The following is a 27,145-nucleotide window of genomic DNA, read 5'->3' on the forward strand; positions in this document are numbered from 1 at the left end:
TTACTATTTAACAAATGTTCTGGAAACTGATTTTATAGAACATATGTCTTAGCTTTCAATTTGTTTTTTCCATTTATTGGCAGGCTTTTCCTTTTAAATATAAAGAGAGGCATCCTCTGGAGTACCTGAGACAGTATCCCCACCTCAGGTGCAGGACTAATGCCCTGGGTTCCATACTGAGGATTCGCAGTGAAGCCACAGCTGCTATTCATTCTTTCTTTAAGGTGAGGTGCTTGGTGTGCTTCTAGCTACTCTTTTTCTTTTTTCTTCCTAGCTGTTCTTTCTTGTGGAGAAATTGAATGATTGTAACCCTGGAGTGTTATCCTGAAAGTTTTGTTAGTTACAATGTTTATTCCAAGCACCCTTTACTTGTGTGGTACTTTTTTTCTTTGATTTAAAAATTTCTCTTTATCACTGGTTTTAAGCAGTTAGATTATGATGTGCCGGGCGCAGTTTTCTTTGTTCCTTGTGTTTAGACCTTGTTGAATTTCTTGGATCTATGGGTTTTAATTTTCATTAAGTTTTTCATCCATTATTTCTTCAAATATTTTTTATGTTACTTCCTGCCTTTGGAGACTTCTGTTGTCCATATATTAGGCCACTTGATACTTCCATAGCTCAGTGACGTTCTTTTCTTTTTTTTTTAATTTCTTTTTCCCTGTGTGTTTTTTTTGGAAGGTAGTTTCTGCCCGTCTAGCTTCCTGATCTTTCCTTTTACAATAACTAATTTGTTGTTACTCCAATCCAGTGCATTTTTCATCTCACATTGTAGGTTTCATATCTCTATGTTTGATTTGGGCCTTTTGGAAAAAATATGTTGCATGTCTCTGTTTAACTTTTAAAATATATGCAGGGCAGGGGCGCCTGGGTGGCTCAGTCGGTTGAGTGTCCGACTTCGGCTCAGGTCATGATCTCACAGTGTGGGTTCGAGCCCTGTGTTGGGCTCTGTGCTGATAGCTCAGAGCCGGGACCCTGCTTTGGATTCTGTGTCTCCCTCTCTCTCTGCTCCTCCCCCACTCATGCTCTGTCTCTTTGTCTCTCAAAAATAAACATAAAAAAAAAAATTAAAAAAAAAAAACCTATACAGGGCAGTTTTATGCATTTTTTAAACATATATTAATTTTTATTTTACATTTACTTTCTTCTTTTAATTTATTTTTTATTTTTGAGACAGAGAGAGAGCATGGGCAGGGGAGAGGGGCAGAGGGAGAGAGGAAGAGAATCTTAAGCAGGCTCCACACTCAGCACCGAGCCCAACACAGGGCTCTCTCTCCCATGATCCTGGGATCATGACCTGAGCTGAAGTCAAGAATCAGATGCTCAACTGACTGAGCCACCTAGGTGCCCCCACAATACGGTTTTAATTAAAAATATTTATGTTTTTAGTAGCTATTTGATGTCTATTTTATGTCCTAATTCTAACATGTCTGTCAGTTATGAGTCAGCTTTGATTGATTCATTAGTCTCTTCATTACAGTTTATGATTTCTTGCCTCTTGGCATACCTGCTAATCTTTGGTTAGATGCCAGACACTGTGAATTTTACCATGTTGGATATTTATAAAGCTTCTTAAATTTTGTTCTGGTATGTGGTTAAGCTACTTGAAAACTGTTTGATCCTATTGGGTCTTTTATGATTTGGTAAATGGGTCTGGAACAGTGCTCAGTCTAGGGCTAATTAACCAGCCACATGTGAGCACCAGGCACTGTTTCCTCTAATCTTTCTGGATGGTTCTTTCCTTGGCCTTTGACAGTTTCCCCACATGGATGTGTCCGTCATCCCTCTACCTGACACTCTGGAGTGACCCTCTGTACATCCTTGGAGTTCTCTGTGCTGCTCTCTCCTCTCTGATACTCTGTCTTATGAATTCTAGCCACTTTTGTCCCTTCACACTCTCAGCTCTGTCTCCTCAACTCAAGAGGTCTCCTGGGCTCCACTTTATTTCTCCCCCTCTTCCTGCTATGGCCTGGATAATCTCAAGGTGGTAAGCAGGGCTACTGATAGGATTTGCTAAGTTTGTTTCATATCTCAGGGATCACTGTCTTTTGTTGTCTGAATCCATCTTAAAAACCAGCCTTTCATGTGGTTTGCTTGTGGGGGCTTTATTTTTGTTTTTGGTGGGTTTTTTTGGTTGTTTCAAGGGGGAGGGTAAATCTGGTCCCTGTTTCTCCATCTTGGTCATAGGCATATTTTATACATAGTAAGCACCGATTTGAAAGTTATTGGTATTTTTTTCTTTATATATATATTTTTAATGTTTTTATTTATTTTTGAGAGAGAGACAGACTGAGCGCAAGCAAGGGGGGTACAGAGAGAGAGAGGGAGACACCAAATCTGAAGCAGGCTTCAGGCTCTGAGCTGTTAGTACAGAACCCGACGTGGGACTTGAACTCGTAAAGCACAAGATCATGACCTGAGCCGACGTCGGACGCTTAACTGACCGAGCCACCCAGGCGCCCTAAGAGTTATTGGTATTAATCAAGTAGATTGATGTACAACTAAAGGTATTTTGTCGTTTTTAGCTTTGCTTGTCAGCCATTTCCCCCTACCCAGGAAAGCCACAGTGGAATATAGTTGGTAAGTTGATGAGGTGAAGGGATCCTCCCCACATGTGGATGAGAGGACCCCAAAGGCAAGGAATGGCCCGGCACATGAGGTTCAGTGTTATTCTGAGTGGTTCTGGAGCTCTTCCTATGCCACTTCTCCAGATCCAGTTCATCTGCAGAGATTGTCTAACATCATACCCCTTCTTTGGACTGTATCCAAATTCATGCAGGGCCAGCCCAACCGTAGTTTACCATGAGAGTTCTTGCTCTTTGAAAAGTTCCTTTAGAGCGAATTTCTGGTGAAACAGCTAAAGAGCATCATGGCTTTAAAGCATATAGTTTTGAATAAACAAAGAAAAATAATCATATTATACTATATCATCCCATTATAGTTTGAAAGTGTGCATTTCCATATGCTCCATAAACTTTCTGTGCAACTTCCATATGGCTTTTTAGTAGTGCTTGAACCACACAAACAAAATTTGTTCAGATCTAAAAATGTTTTTTTTTCCCCATATGGCTTTAAACAGTGGATAAAGCCACCCTGCTTCAATACTGAAGGTTTTATAGATTTCTGGCCACTAGGTGGTGGTATTGGCAGTCCACTGACTAGTGAGCTTTACCTACTTTCTCTATATACTTTCTACTTGAGGCTTCTATAAATATGTAAACAACTTAAAAATAAACTGGGAAATTTTGAAATAAAAAAAACAAAGTAACATTTTAACTGGTTGAAAATAATGAATTTTAGCACTATTGGTTATAGTTATAAAGGTAGGTAATTTTGAGTGTTATAAATTCACTTTTTAATTATGAAGCCTTGGAAAATATAATTCTGATAATTCTATAATGTTACCCACTTGTATGTGGAACAGTTGGGATTGGATTGAAATCACAGAGTACTAAGGCACATTAAATAATACTTATATGCTATTTAGTACTTTGGACTATAATTCACTACTTTAGGCATCCTGAAAGATGTTGAGACTTAAAACTCTATGTTTTAGTTTTTAAGTAAAAATTTCATAACTTAAAGTATCTTAACTTAAAAGGGACTATTTTAGTTTCTGTTTTTTCCTAATATTTTTAGATTAGAAAGTTAATTTTTTTTTTTTAAGTTTATTTTGAGAACACACGTGCGTGGGAGAGGAGCAGAGAGAGAGGGAGAGAGAGAGAATCCCAAGCAGGCTCCATGCTGTCAGTGCAGAGCTGGATGCAGGGCTTGAACTCACCAACCACGAGATCATGACCTGAGCTGAAACCAAGAGTCAGGAGCTTAACTGACTGAACCACCCAGGCACCCTAGAAATTCAGTTGTTGGTTCAAGTGATCAAACGTGTTTTGTGTATGACTTGGTTTGTGCATAAAATTGACACAATTGCCTTGCACTAAAACTTGGGTATGGAGAAACCTCAAGGAATGAGTTATTTAGAAGAGCTAAGTTTCTCAAATAACAGGATTATCTCTTTAGGTACTATCTTTTTTTTCCCAATTTCCAGTGGAGGTTATCCTAAAGTGTGTTACATATTTCCTTGCTTCCTAAATTGAGCCATTAAAGAGTTTGTCCTTTCTTGATGAGTCAAGATTCTTCCTTTGAGTATCAGATTTTTCCCTCCTCTAGACGGATATGCCTTAAAAGCCTGCCAGGGTGTATTCTTTGCCCCTCTGTTGAATGACCCCAGACTACTGTGTCTTCGAGTTCTTGTGACTGCTTTTTATGGAAGTTTTTTTTTTTGTCTTCTTGCTGTCATTTTTGGTTGCCAGTGGCTGACAGTTTTTGTCATTTTTTGTTGACTGTAATTAAATAATGATACTTTGTGTGAATGTGAAAGATAAATACAGTCTGTGAGTGTTTGATATGCAAGGTCCTTAGTATGTGAATTTTGTAATTTTTAGATACTCAGTGCCATATAAAATATCTGGTTCTAGAATGTGTATCTATCAAAAATATTTAGATATTTAGAGGTGGTGTGTGGAATCAGAAAAATTGGGTAAGTGCGTGCTTTTATTTTTGGCCCCTTCTCTGGCCTTCCTATCTCTAGTTAGGAACCCCCTTGTGCAGGATGGGATAAATACTTGACAACTGTTACCCTGGTGGAGGCAGACAGTACTCCTCTGACTCATTATTTTTCTTCCTTTTCATTTTTCTACTTCCCTATCTACTTTCTCTGTTTTGGATTTTGTTCTCAGTGCTTTGTTATTTTTCCTTTGGCCTGTCTTCATAGCTTTTGGTGGTAATGTTAAACACTTTGATATAAGCCTTCTAGCAGTATTAGACTTAAAAAGCTGGTGACACCTTTTGAAAGGTTTAGTGTTAATTGAGTATTAAGAATAATTCCCACAACTTGAGTGATTTAAAAAAAAAACCATATGGTTATTTTCATAAGATTTGCAGTTTTATTTCTTGTGGCAATTGACCAGTTCTAACTTTGGCAATTACATTTAGCCGTTAAATTTTCTCCTCCCTCCCCCCCTCCCTCTCACCACCCTCGTTTCCTTTGGATTTTTCACTTCCTTTCTTTGTTTACTGCACTCCTGCTCATAGTTGCCTGCATTCATGTGGAATAAATGATTCATGTCCATAATTCTTGGTTCCTAGGAGATAAAAATTTTATGCAGTAATGTTATTGATTATGTTTCATTCATTGTCTGTAATGTGCTTTGTGTGGCACCTCTAGGCACATGGCTCCCAGTTTAAGTACCTATTTGAATATTTTCTGAGACTCCTAATTTATAGTGTGAATATTTATTTGATCATTCTACATCCTAAGACAAGTTAACTGGGCACTTTGTATCATAGCAAGGATACTTGAATTCAACCCTTTTTAGGAAGGAAGGGGCAAATTTGGGAGGCCCCTAGTGTGATGCACTAGAGACATTTTACATTATACCAGTGATACACAGAATTTGGCAGAGATTAAATGTGTATGTATGAATTTATTGTATTGATTTCAAGACCCAAATTTTTGTGTGAAACACGTACTATTCTGCCTCTGCAGCATATGTTCACTTGTGCTACCTCCACGCCCACCTGCAACATTTACACGGAATGTAACCTTTTGCCTGCATCCATAGTCAAAATGAAAGAAGCATAACCTTAAAGTTGCTGGGTTATTTCAATCCACCTAGCAAACAGCTTTTGTGGTTCACTAATGGAAATAGTTCAGACGTTGGAGCGGAAGAATTGCAATTGGCGCCTCAGTAATGGATGGATTTGCTGCTCACAATCTTTGAGGGAAAGGAAGTGCAATGCCTGTGCCATGTGTAGTGTGCTGTGCCATCAATTTAATGACAGACTTCCTAAAAATCATTTCTGCCTTTTTTGCTATGTATTTCTCCAGTCCCTATTTGTCAACTTTAATTTTTCTCCTTTTTGGTGGTCTGTGACAATTAGAGGTCTCATTCCAAAATAGCTGAACTTCATATTGATCATTTGTAGTCCCTTAGCAATACAGGCAGCATTATTATGCATTAGCCTTAAGTGTGTGTGTGTATGTTAAATCACTACTAGTGTGCTAGAGAAGTGGGAAGAAAAAACAGCACCAGAGAGACCCTGCAGGCCTAGGTTCCACTCCTGGCTCTCTCTGCCACTGACTAAATAGGTGAATGTTTCATTAAATCTCTCTGGGCCTCAGTTTCTGATGCTGTTTTGAAGTGATACTGGATTAGGTAATGTGTAAGTCAGTTTTTGATTTAAAATTCTTTGTGCTGCTGTGTACAGTGGAAGCCTCAGCTTGATATCTCAATAGTTACATTTGGGGGGTTAGGGATTTGATATGGCAATCTCTTAGTGCTCTTTTAATAGTATAATAGAGTTGTTTCATGTACACATGTACTGAAAAAAAGTGGGTTTTCTTTTTTTCCAGGACAGTGGCTTTGTCCATATTCATACTCCAATAATCACATCCAATGACTGTGAAGGGGCTGGAGAACTGTTCCAAGTTGAAGTAAGTTGTGCTTCTCATCTTGAAGGATAGGTTGCTCTTCAATATTGTTCTTTTGAGGGTTTGCTTTAAATTTAATAAGAGTTGTATGGATAGACCATGACTAGAACCTGAAATGTTGTCAGTAGTAATCCTTAAAAAACATACATAGAAAATTCAAACCTCTCTGATTTCCTGTCCTACTGGCTATCTTACTTGCACTGCGACTCAAAGGAATGGGTCTTTAATTTTGCACTTCATTTGCTTTCCTTCTACAACTATGAATTGGTGAACGAGAAAACCCTGAAGAGATTAATAAAGATTTTAAGATCCCTTTTGTGCATGTTAAGCCCTAGTTAATATTTTTGGATATGAGTCATATTTTAAAAGATAAAATAAGAAAGTATACATGTGGATATTTTCTTCTCCAAAGTCTTTTAAAAACATGTTTTCATAAGAAATGTATACCTCATGTATACTTCATGAAGCCTCTGATTTTTTTTTTTATTATCTTTTAGAGTTTATTCATTTATTTTGAGAGATAGAGAAAGCACGAATCGGGGGGGGGGGGGGGGGCAGAAAGGGGGAATCCCAAACAGGCTCTGCACTGTCAGCACAGAGCCAGACGCAGGACTCAAACCCACGAAGTGGGAGATCATGACCTGAGCTGAGGTTGGACGCTTAACTAATAACTAAGCCACCCAGGTACCCCATGAATGCTCCAATTTTAATTCTTTGTTCAGCAGTAATTTTTTGAGCTCCTGGTATATGCCAGGCATTGTCAGCTTGCCCTTGTTGCACATTATTTGAAAGTTACCAGTTCTTTTGTTTTTTTTTTCACTTGTAGGCAGTTGAAATTCATTTACCAATTTCACAGCCTGTTTAAAATCATTGGCCAGTAATACAATAATACACAAAGAGAAATTATGTTGATAAGTGGTGCTTTTTGTATTTCTTTCATTTATTAAGTGGTTTCTTTATCTCTAAGAAGTCAGAATTCTTATTTATACATCTGGGTGATTCCATTAAATGGCAAGACCTGTATGTAATTGTTCTGCTCTAGTTCTGAACATCCTGACTCTTGATAATGGTGCTTTCTCTTATTATTGAACAAAGTATTCACTGGGAGAAGTTGTCCTGATGTGTTGAAGGCATTATTCAAAATGATAATCAAATGCTGTCTATATTCATACATAGTTTGAAGAAATCTTGATAGTTTTTGCAAAAACGCAAAATAAAAATTCTTCATTGAACATTTAAACTGGTAGTGTTAGCATCTATAAATATGAGTTCAAAAAAGGTAGCAAATGATAAAAGAACAATACCTACATTATGAAAAACATTCTCTTTAAGCATTTATGTTGTGTATTTTTTCCGCACCTTAATAGTCTTCTGAATACTGAAGTGAAGAAGAGTTACCCACCTTAACTACATGTCATAGTCCCTTATTCTAAGCAACCGAATATTAAAAACCAAATGACAGGGAAAGAAAGGTATAATTTAAAGGAGTTTTTTTACAAATAAGAAGGTAATTATTAAAGAGACCCAAATTAAACAAGTAAAAAAAAATCTGTAATAAACTGAAATAATGATACATTTGAAGATAACTGCTTTGCTACCAGGGAAATCCCGTAAGCAAGTCTGAATGATTACAGTCTGTGTGTTTTGGCTTTTAAACAATATAAGGCAAGCTACCAGATAAGTATAAATACAGGAGAAGGGAAAGATATTTCTGAAGCTAAACAAATGAGAAGTGTTCAGTGTTTGTGTCATTTCAGGGCCAGGTTAAAGAATTTCATATAGTGGAATTAGACTTGCCTATACAGGATACCAGAAAGAAATGCTCTGAAATTTTGTAGGCTCCTGCAGTCAGGCTTTCGATCAGGTTTCAGCAATTGGTGGCTTCTCTGCTATGACCTGCTGTCTTTGTTGCTTTTAGAAGTTTGGTGTTTAAGACTTGTCTTCTGCCCCTGCTGCCCCTCTGTCCTTTGAAAGCAGTGCTCCTTCTTATTCCCGCCTCACACACCTCTGTTCAGTACTAATTCCGAGGGTCATTGTGTTAATTTCCTCCTGACTGCATGTAAAGGCACTGGGGTTTGAATCTTGGCACCCCACTGTTAGGAGGAAGTAGAGTTGCATATTTAAATTCTTCCTTCTCTTTATAGTGCTCTTTTTTACTGTGACAACAATGAAGTGTTAGTAACTATTTAAAGTTAAGGATGCCTAGTCCACACCCAAGTTTGAGGACAATAGTAAATGGCCACCTTGAAATGCACTATAGGAACGCATGCTTCTCTAAAACACTCTTGAGAAGTGATAGCATGTCCCAGCATTTTAGTTCCTTTTTCTTCACTTCTGTTTCCTGCTTTAAGACTTTGGATATTTGTTAAGGTTTTGGTACTACTGAACACATATGGAGGAAGTTGCATTCAAGGCATGTGTATGTTATTCAGCAGACATTTGTACCACCTGTGTTCAAGATGCTAGCTCGTCTCTGAGAAGGTAAAAGAGATTAAAGCCAAGAATTAGAGATTATGACAAAAATTAGCTGTTCATTCTCTAAGATGAAACTGCTTTATGAATGTATTTGAGGTTACACTGTTACCAATTACAAGTGGCATGGAATCTAGAGGAAAATTAGGTCCATGAGGATTGACTTGGTCAGGAAAATCTTCAAAATGAATTTGTGACTTGAGTGTAACCTAGGGAGAATATTCCTCATAGGGGAACACTGTGAGCAGAGTCAAGTAATTGAAATGAGTGTGGGGTTTTCCTTGGACTCTGGGTGGACAAATTAGAAGGTTCATATTGGTAAATGATAGAAAATAAACTTGGGTAGCTATAGGAATGAAAAGATGGAGCAGATTTTTAAAAGAACTTTATTGAGATATAGTTTACATACCATAAAACTTACCCACTTAAAACATACAGTTCCATGGTTTTTAGTATATTCACCAGATTGTGCAGCCATCAGTTACTACAATCTAATTTTAGGCCTTTTCATCACCCCAAAGTGAAACCTGGTACCCATTAGCAGTCCCTTCGCATTCCCACCCCCAGCTTTAGGGAACGACTAAACTGCTCTCTACAGATTTGTCTTTTGGGGAACATTTCATATAAATGGAATCATGTAACATTTCTGGCTTTTTTTCACTTAGCACGAAGTTTTTGAAGTTCATTCATGCTGTAGCATTTATTGGTACTTCATTCCCTTTCACATTCAACTAGTATACTGTTGTGTAGATGTACAACATTATGTTTATCCATTTGGCAGTTGTTTGGTATTTGGGTTGTTTCTATCTTCTGGCTGTTATGAATAATGCTACTATGAACATTTGTGAAAACATTTCGATGAACATATGATTTCATGTCTCTTGGGTGGAATTGCTGAGTCATATGGTAACCCTGTGTTTAATATTTTGAGAAGCTGCCAAACCATTTTCCAAAGTGGCTGCACCATCGTACGTTACCACCCACAATGCATGGGGTTCCAGTTTCTCCACATCTTTGCCAACCCTTATTATTGCCCTTTTGTTTTTGTTTTTTTGTTTCTTAAACATAGCCATACCCAGAGGGTATGAAGTTGTATTTCATTGTTTGCTTTTTGCTTTTGACCATTTGCAATTTAAGTTTTTAAAATTACAATTCTGTTATGCCAAAGCGTGATAGATAAATGGTCACACATTGTGAAATTAAATGAGGCTGAGAAAATCTAAAAGTAATACTTCATATAATAGGAATATTATTCAAGCCTAGAAATTACACATTTAAATACTTTTTAAAGCTAAGAATGAACTGAAAGTGTAAGCCTGTTAAATGAAACCCAAGAAGATGTGTAATTTCATAGCTGAATCTCATACTGTGGGGAGTCTCACACTAAGATTTTCATGCTGAATCTCACACTGTATATTGAAGTTTGGCATTAGATTGGTTTGCTTTTGTGTTTGTGTGTGTGGTAATACATGTAACATAAAATTTACCATTTTAACCATTTTTAAGTGTACAATTCAATACCATTAGTTCTGTTTACAGTGAGATACAACCATTACTACTATCCGTTTCTTAAAACTTCTTCATCACTCCGACAGAAGCTCTGTGGCAGAAGCTCTTCATTCCCCTCTCCCCCTAGTAACCTCTAATCTACTTTTTCGCTCTATGGATTTCTTGTTCTGGAATTTCGTATAAATGGAATCATACAATATGTGGCCTTTTGTGTCTGGCTTCTGTTGTAGCATGTATCTGAATTTCATTTCTTTTTATTACTAAGTCATATTATACTGTGTGGATATACCATATTTTGTTCAACCATTTATTCACTGGTAGACGTTAGGTTGTTTCTACCTTTGGATGTTACTGATAATGCTGCTCTGAATATTTGTGTACAAGTTTTTGTTTGAACACTTGTTTTCGGTTCTTCTGAGTATATACCAAGGAGTGGAACTGCTGGGTCATATGACTATTCTATGTTTAACTCTTTGAGAAACTGCCAAATTAATTTTCCACAGTGGTCGCACCATATTATATTCCCAGCAGCAGTGTGTGAGGGTTCCAGTTTCACTGCATCATCGCCAATGCTTGTAATTTTCAGTTTCTCATTATAGCCATTCTAATGGATGCAGTATCTCTTTGTGGGTTTGATTTGCACTTTCTTAATGACAAAGAATGTTGAGCATCTTTTCATGTGCCTGTTGGTCATTTGTATATCTTTGGAGAAGTGTCTACTTAAGTCTTTTTTCAATTTTTTAATTAGCTTAGTTGTCTTTTTGTTGTTGAGTATAGGAGTTCTTTTTCTATCCTAGAAACAAGTCTATTCCTTCTATTTCTCCAGCAGTGTGAATGAAGCCTCTGATGTTGCCCCTGGGTGGCACAGCCTTGGTATGCCCATAATCTCCCAGAGATGGCATTGATTCTGGCTGGACTCTCTGGCCATCTCTTTCCCATAGCACACCCAGCTCTTAAACTCCACCAATTCCAGGTGATTGCGCTATTGTTTTCAACAATATTCCGGAGCATAAATTGCTTCACAGACTGATCCAGTCAAATTCAGGCCCCTTTAAAGGTGTACTTCCCAAAGTCAGTGTTTGAATGTATCCTGAGCCCACAAAGTCTCCTCCCTGCTATCTCTCAGGTTTGCAGTTTAGTCTTTGTCTCCAGTGAATCTGTCCATAGCTAGCATTAGCCTTTTAGCACAAGCATTTTTTAAGAGTACCCTTAGGTTTGAACTTCTCCATACTCTGTTGCAAATGAAGTTGGTTTCTTTAAAAAGGAATTGAAAGTGCTTTTATAGCCTGCTTCTATCCCTGGGCAAAATCTCTGAACCAGGCTGTGGTACTGGAGGCAGGGACAATGGACACTTCTCTCTAAGTGACATGCCAGTATAGCAACCGAGCTCCACGGAGTGGGTGGCAGCCCCACGTCTACTCGGCTTGCCTCTCCCAATGTGGAACCCACACCCTGTGAGGCTGGGCAAGAGAATCAGGGCCCAGTATTCTTAGTGCCTTGCCCAAGGCCGAGCCTCCTTCTGATCAGCAGGGACTAGGCAGAAGAAGGGAGACCCTACCTCTTGGCCACATTCACCCAGAACTTAGCTTCAGCAGTAGGTAGCTGTGGAGAAGGTGAGAAATGCTGGCATGCTGTCCCTCCTGCTAAGGTAGTCCTCCAGCTGGGAGCTGAGGTTTAAAAAAGCCTTCTTTCATTGGCTGTTTTATCTATCTGGAATGGAGTTTCTGTCATGCTGAGCTGTGATGGGGAAGGGAGGGGGAGTGGGTTGTCATTCAAACACCACTTGTCCTTACCAAGTTTTGGTAGATTTTCTTGAATAGATGTTTCTTCATTTGCAGTATATCCTTAGGACCATTCCCAGAGACTTTGAATGGCTGGGGTGAGGGTAAGGTGTGTTTTTTATTTTTTATTTTATAGCTTTCATCAGTTTCACTGAGGAGTGGGTCTGCGCAACTACCCCTCTGTCATATGCCAAATGTGAGAGTTAAAAAGGGGGAAAAAAAGACTCGTTACTTTGAACTACTTTTTACCACAACAATCCTCAGTTTTCTCACTTGTAAAATGTGATTGACACTATGTTTATAAATTGTAAGGATTAAGTGACACGTATGAAAACTTAAAACTGCTTTTCAAAAATTAAAGTTCATATGCAAACTTAATAAGATAATAATATGCAAAACTTAATAAACAAAACTTTCTCTTTTCCAAACTGTTATGCATTTTAGAAATGGTAACCGTAAGTTGCTGGACCTCAGAAATTTTACTTCTTTTATGTTTTTATGGCTAAGTCATTTATGACACGCATCATTTTGGTTCTGCTTGATGTTTGCACTTTTTTAATACTCTTACCTGTTTCTTTTAAACCTTCAAGATGGTATGAGGGCTAACCCAGGTCCAACCTCTTTTCAGAACAACTTTTTCATCTAACGTGAAGCTTTTCCTTCTTCCAAATCCTGTTGTACTTGTGTTCAGTTGCTGTATAGCCTATTTTGACATTCAGTTGTTCTTTACTGGGTTTTTTTTTACATCTGTTTTGTTTCCTCATGTAGATTGTAAACTTCTTATGGGGAACAATTGTGTCCTCCACGCTACCTGACATTGGTGGGACATTTGGATACTTGGGCTTTTTTTTTTTTTAAGTTTATTTATCTATTTTGAGAGAGAGAATTGGGGAGAATTGGGGAAGCAGAGAGAGAGAGAGAGAGAGAGAGGATTCAAGCCGGCTTCACACTGTCAGCGCAGAGCCCATCGTGAGGCTCAGACTTACCAATTGTGAGATCATGACCTGAGCCGAGATCAAGAGTTGGACGCTTAACCAACTGAGCCACCCAGGCACCAGGATACTTGTTTTGATGAATATTTTCTGTGGGCGCTTTTAGCTTTGCAGAACTTTCAGCTTTAAGATTAATCCTTTTCTTCTTTGTCGAGAATGTTCATTTCTGCTAGGGGCATCCAGTTTCTGCCATGTGAAAAATGCCTACAACGCATATCTAGGAAAATAGATAAGAGACATACATACTAGTGTTTGCCCCAGGCCTGGGGCCTACTGTTTTGTGTGCTTTGAATTTTTAATCATCTGCTTGTATTACTTAAAAACAACAACAACAAAAATATGTAAAAGTTACGTTGTTCACAAGTGACAAAGGGTGTTTAAAAAATTAGTTTCCCTTCCACTCCTGACTCTCAGCTACCCAGTTCTCCTTGCCCTAGGCAGTCACTGTTCTCGTTTTCTCTTGAGAGTTTGTACTAGCCTTTATTTCTGTCAGCAATATGCGTGGGTGCTATTTCTTATGAATCATCTGTCAGTGTATTACCAAATTTTTTAACTTTTCTTTTCCAATTTTAACCAGATACATTACTTTTTCAATGAAACTAATTAAAGAGAAGAAAGAGAATATCACAGTAGATTAAGAGAAGCAAATCTGCTTTCTGGGGCATTGAGAAGAGCACTGACCTGATACTGGGTTTTTCTGTTTCCACTGTGAAGTGAGGATTTTGTGAATCAACACACGGTTTAAAAAAAAGAAAAATCCCTCAGACTGTGAGCCCATACAGCCTGCTGCTACTAGGTCTCATTCGGAAGACTGAGCTATTTCTTCCATCCTACGGCATCCACCAAGTAGAGTACGTTCTTAAAATGATCTAATCTCATCAGCCACACAACTGGACTAAAATTGCACTATTTGATTCATCTTGTAAATATTTGTTAATCCTCCTTTCCTGTGAAAACTACTGTGCTAGTTAGTGCTATTTGACTTACAAAGTTATTTCTGTTTTGCTTCTCAGCAAATGAATTTGCAAGACATTTTTAAATGGGAAAAACAAAATCCAGAATAATAAATGCCACCAAAATAATGTGACTTTGAAAGCCAGACATATTAAAAGAAAATTGCAGATATTACAAGGATACATTTTAAGTCAAATCATTAAGAATATAAAAACACTGTGAAATCTGAATCCAGTTATGCTTCGGTTCATAATTTTAAAATAGTTTTACTTTGATTCAGATGCCAGTATTTTATTCTGATGATAGATCAAACTAATAACATCTAATGTTTTGTACAGTATGTTAAGTCAACTAATACTTTTATAGTACTTGACTGTATGTATGTTATTTCATTGGTGTTTTTTGTAATGTTAGACCACTATACAGGCTTTCTAAAAGGACTAATCCCATTTTATTAGCTTTAAGTAATCCAGGCAGAAAAAGAAAGAGAAATAACATTTATTGAATACCAAGTATATTTCAGGCACCATGTCAAGTTCCTTTATATTATATCATCTTTTCAGCAACCTTTTGAAGTAGGAATTTGTTTGCCTTTGGGAGAACAAATACCGTGTGTTTCTTGTACATTATTGTATAATACCTGGTACATTCTCTGGCACATGGTGGGTGCTCCATAAATATTTGTAGAGTAAGTTCTCTTTCATTTTTACATGAGGAAACCAGGCTCAGATTTAAAAACAAAACAAAACAAAACAAAAAAAACAGCTTACCAAAGACCGCACAGTTAAGGGACAGAGTTGTAGTTTAAACAAGAACTGTTTGCCAGTCAAGTAAATGCTGTTTGTACACATCACATTGACTCCTGAAATTGGCTTTTGAGAAAGATACCAAAACATTAAAGTTTTGAAGTTAAAGATTCTTCATGAGGTAGCAGACTACTGTTAAGGGCTGAGCACCACACTAAAATAAAGTATCCTTGCCTTTTCTTTTTGGCCATTCTTCCCAGACAGCCTTTTATTTTCCTTGGGGAAGGAGAATAACAACATTTACTGATAACCTATGGTTGACAAGAGCTTTAAGTACTGCTTGTTTTTGTATAAGTAACCTATGAGTAATTCTTAATTTATTTTATTAAATATCATGTAGATATCAAATAATGCAAGCTATGTAGGCAGTGTAAAGCATACACCTGTACCCATTACTGAACTTAAGAAATAGAACATTGTTAGTACCTTTGATCCCTCATTTTGTGCCTTTCCCATTCCATCTCCCTCCCTTTTCCTACTGTGCCAATTTTATGTTTGTTTTCCTGTGCTTTAAAAAAAAAAAGTTTTAGGGGTGGCTGGGTGGTTTAGTCAGTTAAGTGTCGACTTCAGCTCAGGTCATGATCTCACAGTTTGTGATCAAGCCCCATGTTGGGCTGGCTGCTGTCAGTGCAGAGCCCACTTCGGATCCTGTTTTCCCCTTTTTCTGCCCCTCCCCCACTCTTGCTTGTGCTTGCTCTCTTTCTCAAAAATAAACAAGCATTAAAATAGTTTTAGGGATGCCTGGCTAGCTGAGTCTTTTAAGTTCAGGTCATGTTCTCACAGTTAGTGAGATTGAGCCCTGCATTGGGCACTGATAACTGGAGCCTGCTTGGGATTCTCTCTCTCTCTCTTTCTCTCTCTCTCCCTCCCTCCCTCCCTCCCTCCCTCTCCCCCCACACCTGTCCCTCTCCTGCTCCTGCTTTCTCTCAAAATAAATAAACTTTAAAAAGTAATAAATAAAAAAAATATTTTTACCACATGGTAAAATACCACATGGGTGGTATTATTTTTACCACATGCCTACCACATGGGTGCTTGTAGGCAAAACATTGTTTCTTTTTGCATGGTTTTCAACTTAATACAAATGGAATCATACTATTCTGTGATTAGTTGGGTTTTTGTTTTTGGTGTGTTTTTTTTTTCCCCTCTGTATATTTCAATTCAATCCAAATCTCTGGGAAATAAGATTTAAGCATTAGTATTTTTTAAGGCTCTCCAGGTGATTCCAATATGCCTTCAAGAGTATTTACGACATAGTGGAAGTGCATGTTTTTAGTTTCAGTTTTGCTACATAAATCCAGATTTTTACTGAAAGAGAAGAATGTATTCAAACTCCCACCAGTAGGGTGTGCTGTTCCACATCCTTGCCAACACCTGATATTTTTAGTCTTCTAAAATTTCACCAATCTCAAGGATGTAAAATGAGATCTTGATGTCATTTTCTCTGATAAATATTGAGGTTGGGAATGTTTTCTTATGGTTATTGGCCACTCATTTCTTTTTCTATAATATTTTCTATTGTGTTGTCTTTTCATATCAGTGTTTTTATATTCTGGATAATATTTACCCTTTGTTGAGTGTATTGTTGCAGATATTTTATCTCAGTTTCTGGCTTGCATTTTCTCTTTCTTTATAGTATCTTTTGATAAACAGTTCTTAATTTGAATTTAGTCAAGCTTCAGTCATTTCCTTTATGGTTTGTGCTTTTGTATCTTGCTTAAGAAATCTTTTATTGGGATGCCTGAGTGGCTCAGTTGGTTAAGCATCCAACTTCAGCTTAGGTCATGATCTCACGGTTTGTGAGTTTGAGCCCTGTGTCGGGCTCAGTGGTGACAGCTCAGAGCCTAGAGCCTGCTTCTGATTCTGTCTCTCTTTCTGTCCCCTCTCCCACTTGCACTCTGTCTCTCTCAAAAATAAATAAACATTTAAAAAGGTTTTTTAAAGAAATCTTTTATTGTCTCCTAAAAATTTTATAGCTTGTGCATTATACATATGTCTTTAATCTACCTGGAATTGAGTTTTGAATATGATGTAAGAGTCCCGGTTTTTTTTTAATGGATAACTGTTTCAACACTGTTTATTGAATAGTTCATTTCTCTTCTTGTGATCACAGTTGCCAACTCTGTCATAAATCAAGTTTCCACATATGTGTGTGTTTCTGTATGTTGTATTCAGTGGTTTATGAGAATATTCCTATGCCAATACCTCACTCTCTCAATTGCTATAGCTATTTAAGAAATCTTAACATGTAGTAAGAATCTTTCTACCCGTTCTTAGGAGTTTCTTGGCTATCCTGGATCTTTTTCTCTTCCATAGAAATTAATCAATCATGTTGACAAGCCCCAAAAGGAACTCTATCTGGCCTTTAATTGAATAGCACTGATTCTGTAGATCAATTTGGAAAAACTGGCATCTTTATGGTATCAAATTCTTATCCCTGGACATGATAGATCACTCTGTATTAGGAGTTTTTAATCTTTTTCAAAAGAGTTTAATCGTTTTCTTTATACAGATTATGAATACCTTTTTATATTTAATCCTAGGCACTTTATATTTTTTGTATTATTAAATGTTGTGCTTATCTTTGGAAGTATATTTTTCATTTATTGGGTACAGTTTTCAATATATATGTATTAGAACAAGATTATTGTATATGCAGATATGTATGCAATATGTTTACTGATATTTAGTATACTTTATCTGCCATTTACTGGTATGTTAAAATCCTCTGGTACTTTTTCCATTTTTTCTCATAGTTTTTGCTTTATGTGTTCTTTAGGCTATGTTACTAGGTATATACAAACTTAGAACCACTTGAATAAAATCAATGTGTAGTTTTATAGTGGGCCTCTTTCATTCTAGCACTGTTTTTTGCCTCATTGTCTATTCTGTTTGATGTTGACTTCACCATACTAACTCGGTTTTGATCAATATTTGGCATGCTTTTTCCTGTCATTCATTGTTTTACTGTTAACCTTTTGATTTTGTCTTATGTTTAAATTGTAATCTTGGAAACAGCGTATAATTTAGATTTTTGAAAACATTAAATCACTTAGTCTTTGTCCTTTTCCTGTTTAATTTAGTCCACTAATGTTTATTGTGATTGCTTATGCATTTGGATTTCTTTTAAACATCTTACTTGGTGCCTCTGTCCTTTTTTTTTTTCTTTAAAAAAAAAGTTCCTTCCTTTTTTGCCTTCTTTTGAAAAAATTAAAATCGTTTACTGTTTCTTTTTTTTTTTTTTTTATGCTCCTTGTTTAGAAGAGACTGCTGGGGGTAAAGGAAAAAGGAGAATTTGAGGCAGTGATTCTCAATCTTGACTGCATGTTTAATTCACCTAGAAACATTAAAAAGTATGAATACCATGAGGCACCTGGGTGGCTCAGTCGGTTAAGCATCTGACTTCAGCTCAGGTCATGGTCTCATAGTCTGTGATTTTGAGCCTCGTGTCGGGCTGTGTGCTCACAGCTCAGAGCCTGGAGCCTGCTTCAGATTCTGTGTCTCCCTCTCTCTCTTCTCCTCCCCTGCTCATGTTCTATCTCTGTCTCAAAAATAAATAAAAACATTTTTAAAAAATTAAAAAAAAAAGTATGAATACCTGGGCTGTGCCCCCAGAAATCCAAATTAATTGGTCTGAGATGTCATCTAGCCTGGGGAATTTTTAAAGCTTACCAGGTGCAGTCAATATTAAAAGCTACTGCCTTTGGAGAAACTCTTAAATATATGACATCAAATGTAGAAACAGGCTTAAAAAGCTAGGTGATTATGGTGAACATCCTTTTCTCCCCTATACCTATAACTCTTTTGCCTCTACCAACTAGGAGAATTCACTAGCTAGTTCAGTTTTTTTTCCCTGTTATGTACTAGTAAGCACAGCTTCATATTGTGTCATGTTGAGGATTTTTATTAAAAATTGTTTTTTAAATTAAAATGAGCAGGGGAGCACCTGACTGGCTCAGTCAATGGAACATGTGACTCTTGGTTGATTTGGGGATTGTGAGTACCAGCCCCACATTGGGTGTAGAGATTTCTTAAAAATAAAATCTTTAAAAATATAATAAAATGAGCTGGTCCTCAAATCTTTATCCAGAAGATAAAGCTGACACATGAAACTGTAGATGGAATAACTAAATGTTTAATTGGATTATATATGGTTATTGTACAGAATTATTAAATGTCAAATGTAGGTCACATTTTGTTTGGTAAGTCTGCTAGGAGAATTCTCTGACAAGAGAAATTAGGTGCTAGAGTGGTCAATGATGTCCACAGGACAAAGTAGGCAATTTGTGACTCTTTTTGATATTTCTGTCTTTGATTTTTGCTCTTAATTTTATCTTTCACTTTCTGCGATGAATAATTGTAGAAAGAGAAGCACAGTGAGTAAAATATATAGTGTATTAGGTATTGTAGTGACTGTCTCAAAAGGTAGCTCCCTAGTATACTCTGCTTCCCAGTGTTAAAACCCTTCTGTTGTCCCCTCCCACACTTCATTTGAGCCGTTTCTGTGTAACCCGTAAAGCAAGATAGAAATGAAGCTTCCTTAGCTAGGTCAAAACCTTAGTTTCTGCCTTTGGTCTTTTGGAATGTCAGCTCTAGGGGAAGGCAGCATCTGTATGAGAAGTCTGACTGCCATGAGACCATCATGCTTTGAGCTAGCCCACACTAGTCATGTGGGAAAGCTAAAGACAAAGATTCCAGGCCAGCACCCAGCTGTTGGAGCCATCCCAGCTAAGGTACCAGACTTGTGGTTGAAGAAATCATCTTGGGTGTCTAGCCCAGTTGAGCCTTCAGATGACTTCAGTCCCAGCAGCCATTTGGCTGTAACCACATAAGAGATCCCAAGCAAGAACCACCCAGATGAGCCTAAGCAACCCACAGAATCATGAAAGATAGCAGTAGATGTTTATTTTAAGCCACTGAGGTTTAGAGTGTTGTGTTACTGGGCAATGGATAATCAGAACAGATGGTGATTTGTACTGTGGAATAAATTAAAGTCGGGGAAAAGAGGTTAGGAAGTTGTTGGAAGGGCATTCAGGTTTAAACTGGGTGGTCAGAAAAAGACTCAGAAGATATTCAAACAAAAATATGATGGATGTGAGGGAGTGAGTGAGTAATGTTGATGCCTGGGGGAAGAACATTCTTCAGTCAGAAGGAACAGCAAATACAAAGGCCCTGTGCCTGAAGCTGCCTAAAGTTTTTAAGAAATAACCATGAAGGCCAGTGTAGATGTAGTGAAGGAGGGAAACTCAGACTGGTGGTGTAACAGGTTGGGAGTAGGGGCAGATGATCTAGGGCTGTGATGTTTAACTTCGTAAGGTGCACTATAACAAGTGTATTGTGATAACCCCTTTTTCTCTTGAAGTATAGATAATAGAAGCTTTTAAGCACTTTATTTTAAAAAGAAAATAATACAGTGTTCCCAGCTTCCTTATAAAGAAGACATTAGGTGAAAGTAATATAATTTGCATATTTCGTTGTATGAATGCTGTGGTGTGACAAGTCTAGATAGGCAAGCCATTATATAGAGTTGCTCACACTTTGAGAGCTGTAAATTAGGATTTAAATAGATATGTTGTATTAGTGACTCTAAAGCCATGAAATGTGTTGCTAATGATGATGGGATTTTGTGATATAGTGAATAATTCTTGGTGTAGAGTTCTACACCAAAGTGCAAGCTTCCCTTAATTAACATGGAAGATGCATCCTGGAAAATTCAGAGTATATTGAAAGAACAAAATTCACATAATTCACAAGAATGTTCCATGGAATATTTGAAACCGATAGTACCCACTAAACACCAATACTTCTCCCTAATCATTGTGATGATCAAGATTCCTACCAGAAACCTCAGATAGAGGGCTTTACAAAAGGCCATTGTGAGAAATTTAACTTGTAGTGAGATGCAAAGTCATTAGGGAGTTCTAAGCAAAGGCATGATGTAAATCACGTCTGTTTTAATGAAATTACTCTGCTGTATGGAAAATAAATGGTAGGTGGGTAAGTACAGAAGAAAAACTACTTAAGAATCTAATGCAGTAATCCAGGTAGACAGATGATAGGGGTTTAGACCAGAGTTGAAATGGTAGATCCTAAAATGTGGTTGGATTCTGGATATATTTAGAAAGTAGTTTATGCATGTCAGCACCAAAGCACATTTTTTGTTGTTGTTTTTGTCATCTCTACTCCTGGCCTGTATTTTCCCAGTAGTTATGATGGCGAGTCCACATCTGTTAAAACCTTTAAACTTTTAATATGGAGGAGATTGTTTTTTTCTACAAATGGTTGTTTCCATTGCTTATTTTTTATCATTTTATTTTTTTAAGTTTTTTTTATCATGATAAGTGTACTCTTTAATCCCCATCCTGTATTTTCCCCCATTCCCCTCCCCACCTCCCCTCTGGTAACCATCAGTTCCTTCTCTGTAGTTAAGAGTCTGTTTCTTGGTTTTGTCTTTTTTTTTTTTTTCCTTTGCTCTTTTGTTTTGTTTCTTAAATTCCACATGTGAGTGAAATCATATGGTATTTGTCTTTGACTTATTTTGCTTAGCATAATACTCTAGCTCCATCCATTTTGTTGAAAATTAAATAATTAAATTAGAATACATTAAATAATTAAAGTATGAAGTTGACTTTCCTTTTTTTTTTTTTTTGTTAACATGAACTTTAATGTTTCTGGTCCAGACATTAGAATTTAGTTAAGTGCTCAAATGAAAAGGTCAGCTTCATAAACACTAGAAAACTCTTTTGAGCTTATTCTTTTTAGGGCCAATGCCATTTAATTGTTTTGAGGAATGGATTTTTGTTGAAAGTCAGACACTTATTTTATGGTTGCCATCCTTGAAGGAAGCATTCCATGGCATTGTTGACTTAAGGAGACACTTTGATCTCCAAAAATGATACAAATCTTTTTTTGATGATGTTTGAGTAGCACCATATTTTGCCATATTATATTTATAATATATACAGAATAATATATATATATATTATATATTATATATATATCCATAATATATATTCCATTCCATATACCATTTATATTCATATGCCTTATAATAGTTTGTTCTTAAGTACCACAGCCACAGGTGAAGATGACCAAGCCCTTCTGTTCCAAGTATCATCATCTTGCTTTGCTCCACACAGCAACTGCAGGAAAATGTTTTTACATTGTTGATTGGATTCAATTTTTATACTGGGAGGAGGTATGGGACATAAGGGACAGGCTTTCTTAGAAATTTGACAAGGATTCAAGATGCTTGGTGCAATTTTGTTTTATAAAGATTTGAGTGTCTATTATGTCTAGTGGTAGCCAAGTCCTTTAGGAGGGACAAAAGAAATATAAAATCGTCCCTATCAGGAAGGAACTAGGGAAGACATGAGTGCATACAAAGTTGAATAACATTATAAACCAGTAAATGATTAGGTGGAGAAGATTGGTGAAGCATTATATCTCGGCGAACAGCAAAAACAAACACTGAGGGTAAGAATGACTAAGGTAAATGGAGGGAACAAGATCAGTTAGGTTTGAAGAGTATTTTCAATATGTTTTTCTGTTTTTGAGAGGTTTTAATTGAAAATAATAGAAAGAAGCCTGAAAAGGTAAAGGAGCTTAGAACAGAGTAGAGGACACACTGCAAAACCAGTGAGGATTTATAAGCTCGATGAAAGCATCAAGAATAGGGTAGAAGGAGGGAGAGATAGGAGTAGGTAGTAGATCATGGACATAAAATCTAGATATGAAGTGATACAGACCAGGTCTTGGTAGCGATGGTAAACATGGAAAGGAGGGAGCGAAAGAGAAGTTTTAAAGTGTTGACGAAAAGGTTTGGAACCAATGCTTTTATGATCAGAAAGAGCTAAAGTGGAATTTTTCTGATAAGTCATATTTCAAATTAGCCTTTATTGCTTGAATATTTCCTTCCCGCCTCCTCTTAGGGTTCTCACTTTTTCCTTTATCTCAGTAAATGTGAGATATTCGTTTAGTTGATACGTACAAGTGGTTTGGAGACTTAACTCTGGACAATAGATTTCCCTTCTCATGGAAAGGGCTAGAAAATGGGACAAGCTAGAAGCATGTCATATCCGTCTTTATAGCCCCAGTCTGATAACTAATATGGCAAAATTAATATTTTTTAAATGATAATGAAGAAAATGGTTGCTACATTTTCCCTTACCCCTTCATATTTGGGAGCAAATTTGACTTTTGGCAATTAGCATTGTTTCTCTCCTGAAAGAAAAAAAAAGGTAAGGCAGCATTGTTTATTCACCTTTTGTTTTGCCCCCGCCTCACCCTCTGATCTTACAACCAAACCCATTTTCTTGTTATTTCCTTTGTTCTTTCTCTCTTTCTCGACTGCTCAGCAGGAAAGTGGACTGTTTACAAACAGTCTGAGCTAACAACTTCTTTTTCTGCTGATCAAATAGTTGCCAGAATGAAACCTTTCACAGGGCTGAGGGTGGGTGTTCTAGCTAGTGGGTGTTCTGGAATGTAAATGGATCTTTATTTTAAGAAAGATTATTTTTATATTAGAAGTTCAGTGTATACCAAGATACACACATTTGTAGCAATTGGAAAGTAAGGAAACATGACCTGGACTTACTGGAGATTATTGAATCATTGAAAGACCTACTTATATGGCTTGTTAATAGTAGGAGACTCTCAAAACTACCATAATCAGCAAAGTAGAATATAGCTTATTGTGCCTGTTTTCCTTGGGTTTGGTTTTTATAGATGTGGGATGCAGTCTATGGCATGTCAGGGCAATTCCTATGACAGGATACCAGCCCCCTTTGAGACACAGCTTGACAGGGAACATAAAACTACAAAACCACCAACCTTTGGGGACTGTGTGACAGATTTAGTTTCTGTGTTTTGTTTTATATAATCAGAATTCCATACTTAGGAGAGACTAATAGACTTTTTTAAAAAAGCATTTTGAATCCTATTGTGTTGTTTCTACTGACAGGGAAAAAAAAAATAGAGCAACCTGGTGTATTAGAAAGATAATTGTACTAGAAGCTGAGAAATCTGGATTTTACTATTAGTCTTGCCAAAAACTGTTTCAGTATGACATTTGACTTAGCATTTAACACAACATTTTTAAGTGTTAGGGTCTTTTTTTTTTTTCTTAATGGCAGTTATATTAAAGTCTCATCTAACTCAGAGATTCTTTGATTCTTTATTATATGTGTCATGAAAGGCATAGCCTCTCAATAAACCCTTAAATGCAGTAAAGAAAGAAAATAGGATATTCACTGGTTACGTGGAGCTTACAGATGGTAAGTAGTCTCCTTTTCCTTCATGCTCTTTAAAGGAAATTGCGGATTAGGGTAAACGGGGCAATGGCATGCTGTTTTGATTTTAGACCTTTTAGATTTCTGTGCCATGCTTCATCTTTATACATTCTGTTCTTGACTTTTCCTCCTGGGATTATGAGTAAATGAAATAGGGGAAAATGTAAGTGGGGGAGGAGGGGACAAAGTAGAAGATGGAAACAGGGTAAAAGGGAGTCAAATAGGATGTGGGTGCTTCGGTAACTTTGGAGGTCAAATTTTCCATTGTTGATTGTCTTCTTTTCTACTGTTCGGTTTACTGCTCCTTACTCTCTCCTTGCTCTGTGTTTTACGTGGAGTCAGAGTCAGATTTGTGTGGGCTTTTCTACTCTATTCCCTTGGGATTTTGAAACTACTCAGCTATATTTGTTCTGCTATGAGAACAGATAAAAAAAACAGCAATTCGAAATACTTATTTAATATTTTCTTGGAAATCCTCAAAGAAACAGAGAGAAATTTAGACCCCCATGATAGGAAACTCCCTGGGATACACATATTTAAAAATTTTTGGTAGTCCTTGGTCTCTTTTTTCTTGACTTTGTATTTTCTGTCTTCCAATGGCAGAATAACCTAGCAAAAGAAAATTTTCTGTTGTGCAGGATAGAGAAAGGCTGGGTTAAATTGCATTGCACTATTAAACTTTATGTGATCAGGGCAAAGTTAGTTGAATCAAAGCCCATTCGAGTGGGAGGAACTTTAAAATCATCCATTGTGATTTTCATATGTTTTTGCTCAAAAGTCATGTCTAAATAAAACCTTATACTGTGACCCAGTATATAAACTAGATAAAAGTAATTGTTTCTCAGACAGCTCAAATCTGCATTGTTGGTCATTTTACGCTGATCGCCTGTATTAATATCAAACAGAAAGTTGGAAGATTGCCAGAAAAATCTTAGTTATGTAGGACTCTGTACATATTGCAGGACAACCTTGACTCCTGTCCACTAAATCCCCCTAAAGTTTCCAAAATATTTGCTGGGAAACATTACCATCACCGTTGAGAGGCAGGAGTCTATGATCTCTCCTGCAGTAATCTTACCCGGTTCCAAGGCTTTGTGTGCCGTCTACATACTGATGACTATAAACCGTTATCTCCATCCCCACCCTCTCTTTCTGGGCTACAGATTTGTAAAAGCAACTGCCTACTTGATGTTTTTTCTTTGATGTCTAGTATACATTCAAACATAATATGTCTCAGATATAACTCTCAACTTCTTCTCTCCATAGCCTCTTCCTCTTCCAGTCTTTACCATCTCAATAAAAGTTACTGCTACCAGTTCAGTTGTTTATTAAGTAAACAACCTAAAAGTGAAACTTATTCATGCTTCTCCTGTCTTCCTCAACGCCACATCCAATGTATTAGCAGATTTTGTTGATTTACCTCAGTGTAAATTCTCATTATCTCTCTTTCTGTTTCCAATGTTACCCCTCTGATCTAAGCCACTGTCTTTTCTTGCCTGTGATTAGTCTCACCATTTACACTCTTGTTCTCCTATTATCTGTTCTCCTCTCAGACACTAGTGTAATCTTAATACACATCATGCCAAAACACTGCTTAAAATATTTCAGTGGTTACTCTGTGTTCTTAAAATAAAATCGAAACTTCTTATCATGATTTATGAAGGCACTACAGTGATCTCACTCCTGCCTGCCTCTCCAACTGAATCTGTTAACACACTCTCTCTCTAATCCTAATCTTCTCAAGCTACAGTAACCTGCCTTCTACTCCTCAAATGTATGAAGCCCCTTTCTACTTCCTGGACTCTCCACTAGCTATTCTTTGTGTCTGGGATATTCCTCCCTCATAGAGCAAACCCATTCTAGTCCTTGAGGTCCCTGTTGACCCGTTGCTGCTTCAGAACACTGCCCTCCCCACTCCCCCATATCCCTGACTCATTTATCACTACTTGTACTTATCTTGAATCTTTATTAGTTTACATGTTCATTTTCTTTCTTCCCCATTAGGCAATATAAGCTCCCAAGGAGAGCTCTTTTATTCATTGCTTTGTCTTTTTGTCTAGCACGGTGCCTGGATAAAAGAATGACTAGCATATACAGGTTATTATGGAAGTACATAGGAGGGTCCTTTTCCTAACCTAGGCTCAGAGTGAGCATTAGGCGTGGCCATTAGTAGTAAGAAGCCTTCATGGATCAGTGATTTTTATCAGCTGAATCTTGAAGGACAAGTAACTTAGTCCACTCAGGGCTTCTGGGTAGAGGGAGCCATGTTCTGTGTACAAAGACCCAGAGATTAACGAGGGCATTTGCAATACAACTTGAGTAGGGTGCACAAAATGAGTATGAATTAGAGCAAGAAAGCTTTAGAAGGCTAATGCCAGAGAAGGAAGTTTCTTTTATGCTAGTTCAAGGGAGGCTTTGGGGAACCATCAAAGGATTTTTGTGTTGTTTTCAGAGTAATCAAAATTTCAGTTTTATAAAGATTATTCTGGCAGGAGGCTTGAGGTTTGATTGGAAGATTTCAGTATTGAAGACGGTGAGACTTCTGCCTATAATTCTATTTGGACATCTTCTATTTATTAAGGCTTTCTTTTAGGCCTTGATTGTGTTAAGTAACCTACTTTGTTTCCTCTTAGGGGAGACAAATTGTTTTGGTACAGCATTCCCTAAACCCCTTTACACTAAAATGTTATGGAGGACCCTGACAAGCTTTTGTTTATATGAGGTATATTGATATTTGCCACATTAGAAATCAAAGCTGAGAATAATTTAAAATTTTTATTACTTCATGTAAAGTTACTTATAGACTCATTATTTTAGCATAAATAAAATATTTTCTATGAAAAATAAATGT

At 37.0% G+C, this 27,145-nt stretch overlaps 1 protein-coding gene across 6 annotated transcripts in view; it reads left to right on the forward strand.

Annotated features, from left to right (window-relative positions):
- Nucleotides 1-27,145, forward strand: part of NARS2 (asparaginyl-tRNA synthetase 2, mitochondrial) — a 130,144-nt gene that overhangs the window by 6,475 nt on the left and 96,524 nt on the right. For 5 of the 6 annotated variants that reach the window (XM_042904309.1, XM_042904313.1, XM_042904312.1 and 2 more), the window contains exons 4-5: nt 84-224; nt 6,413-6,493. In XM_042904309.1, coding sequence (XP_042760243.1) covers nt 84-224; nt 6,413-6,493 — 222 coding nt within the window. Of the gene's footprint in view, nt 1-83; nt 225-6,412; nt 6,494-13,847; nt 14,096-27,145 lie in introns of those variants that run through there. The other variant, XM_042904314.1, reaches the window with a different exon arrangement.

This window comes from Panthera leo, chromosome D1, assembly GCF_018350215.1.
Source record: "Panthera leo isolate Ple1 chromosome D1, P.leo_Ple1_pat1.1, whole genome shotgun sequence".
Classification (NCBI taxonomy): Eukaryota; Metazoa; Chordata; class Mammalia; order Carnivora; family Felidae; genus Panthera; species Panthera leo.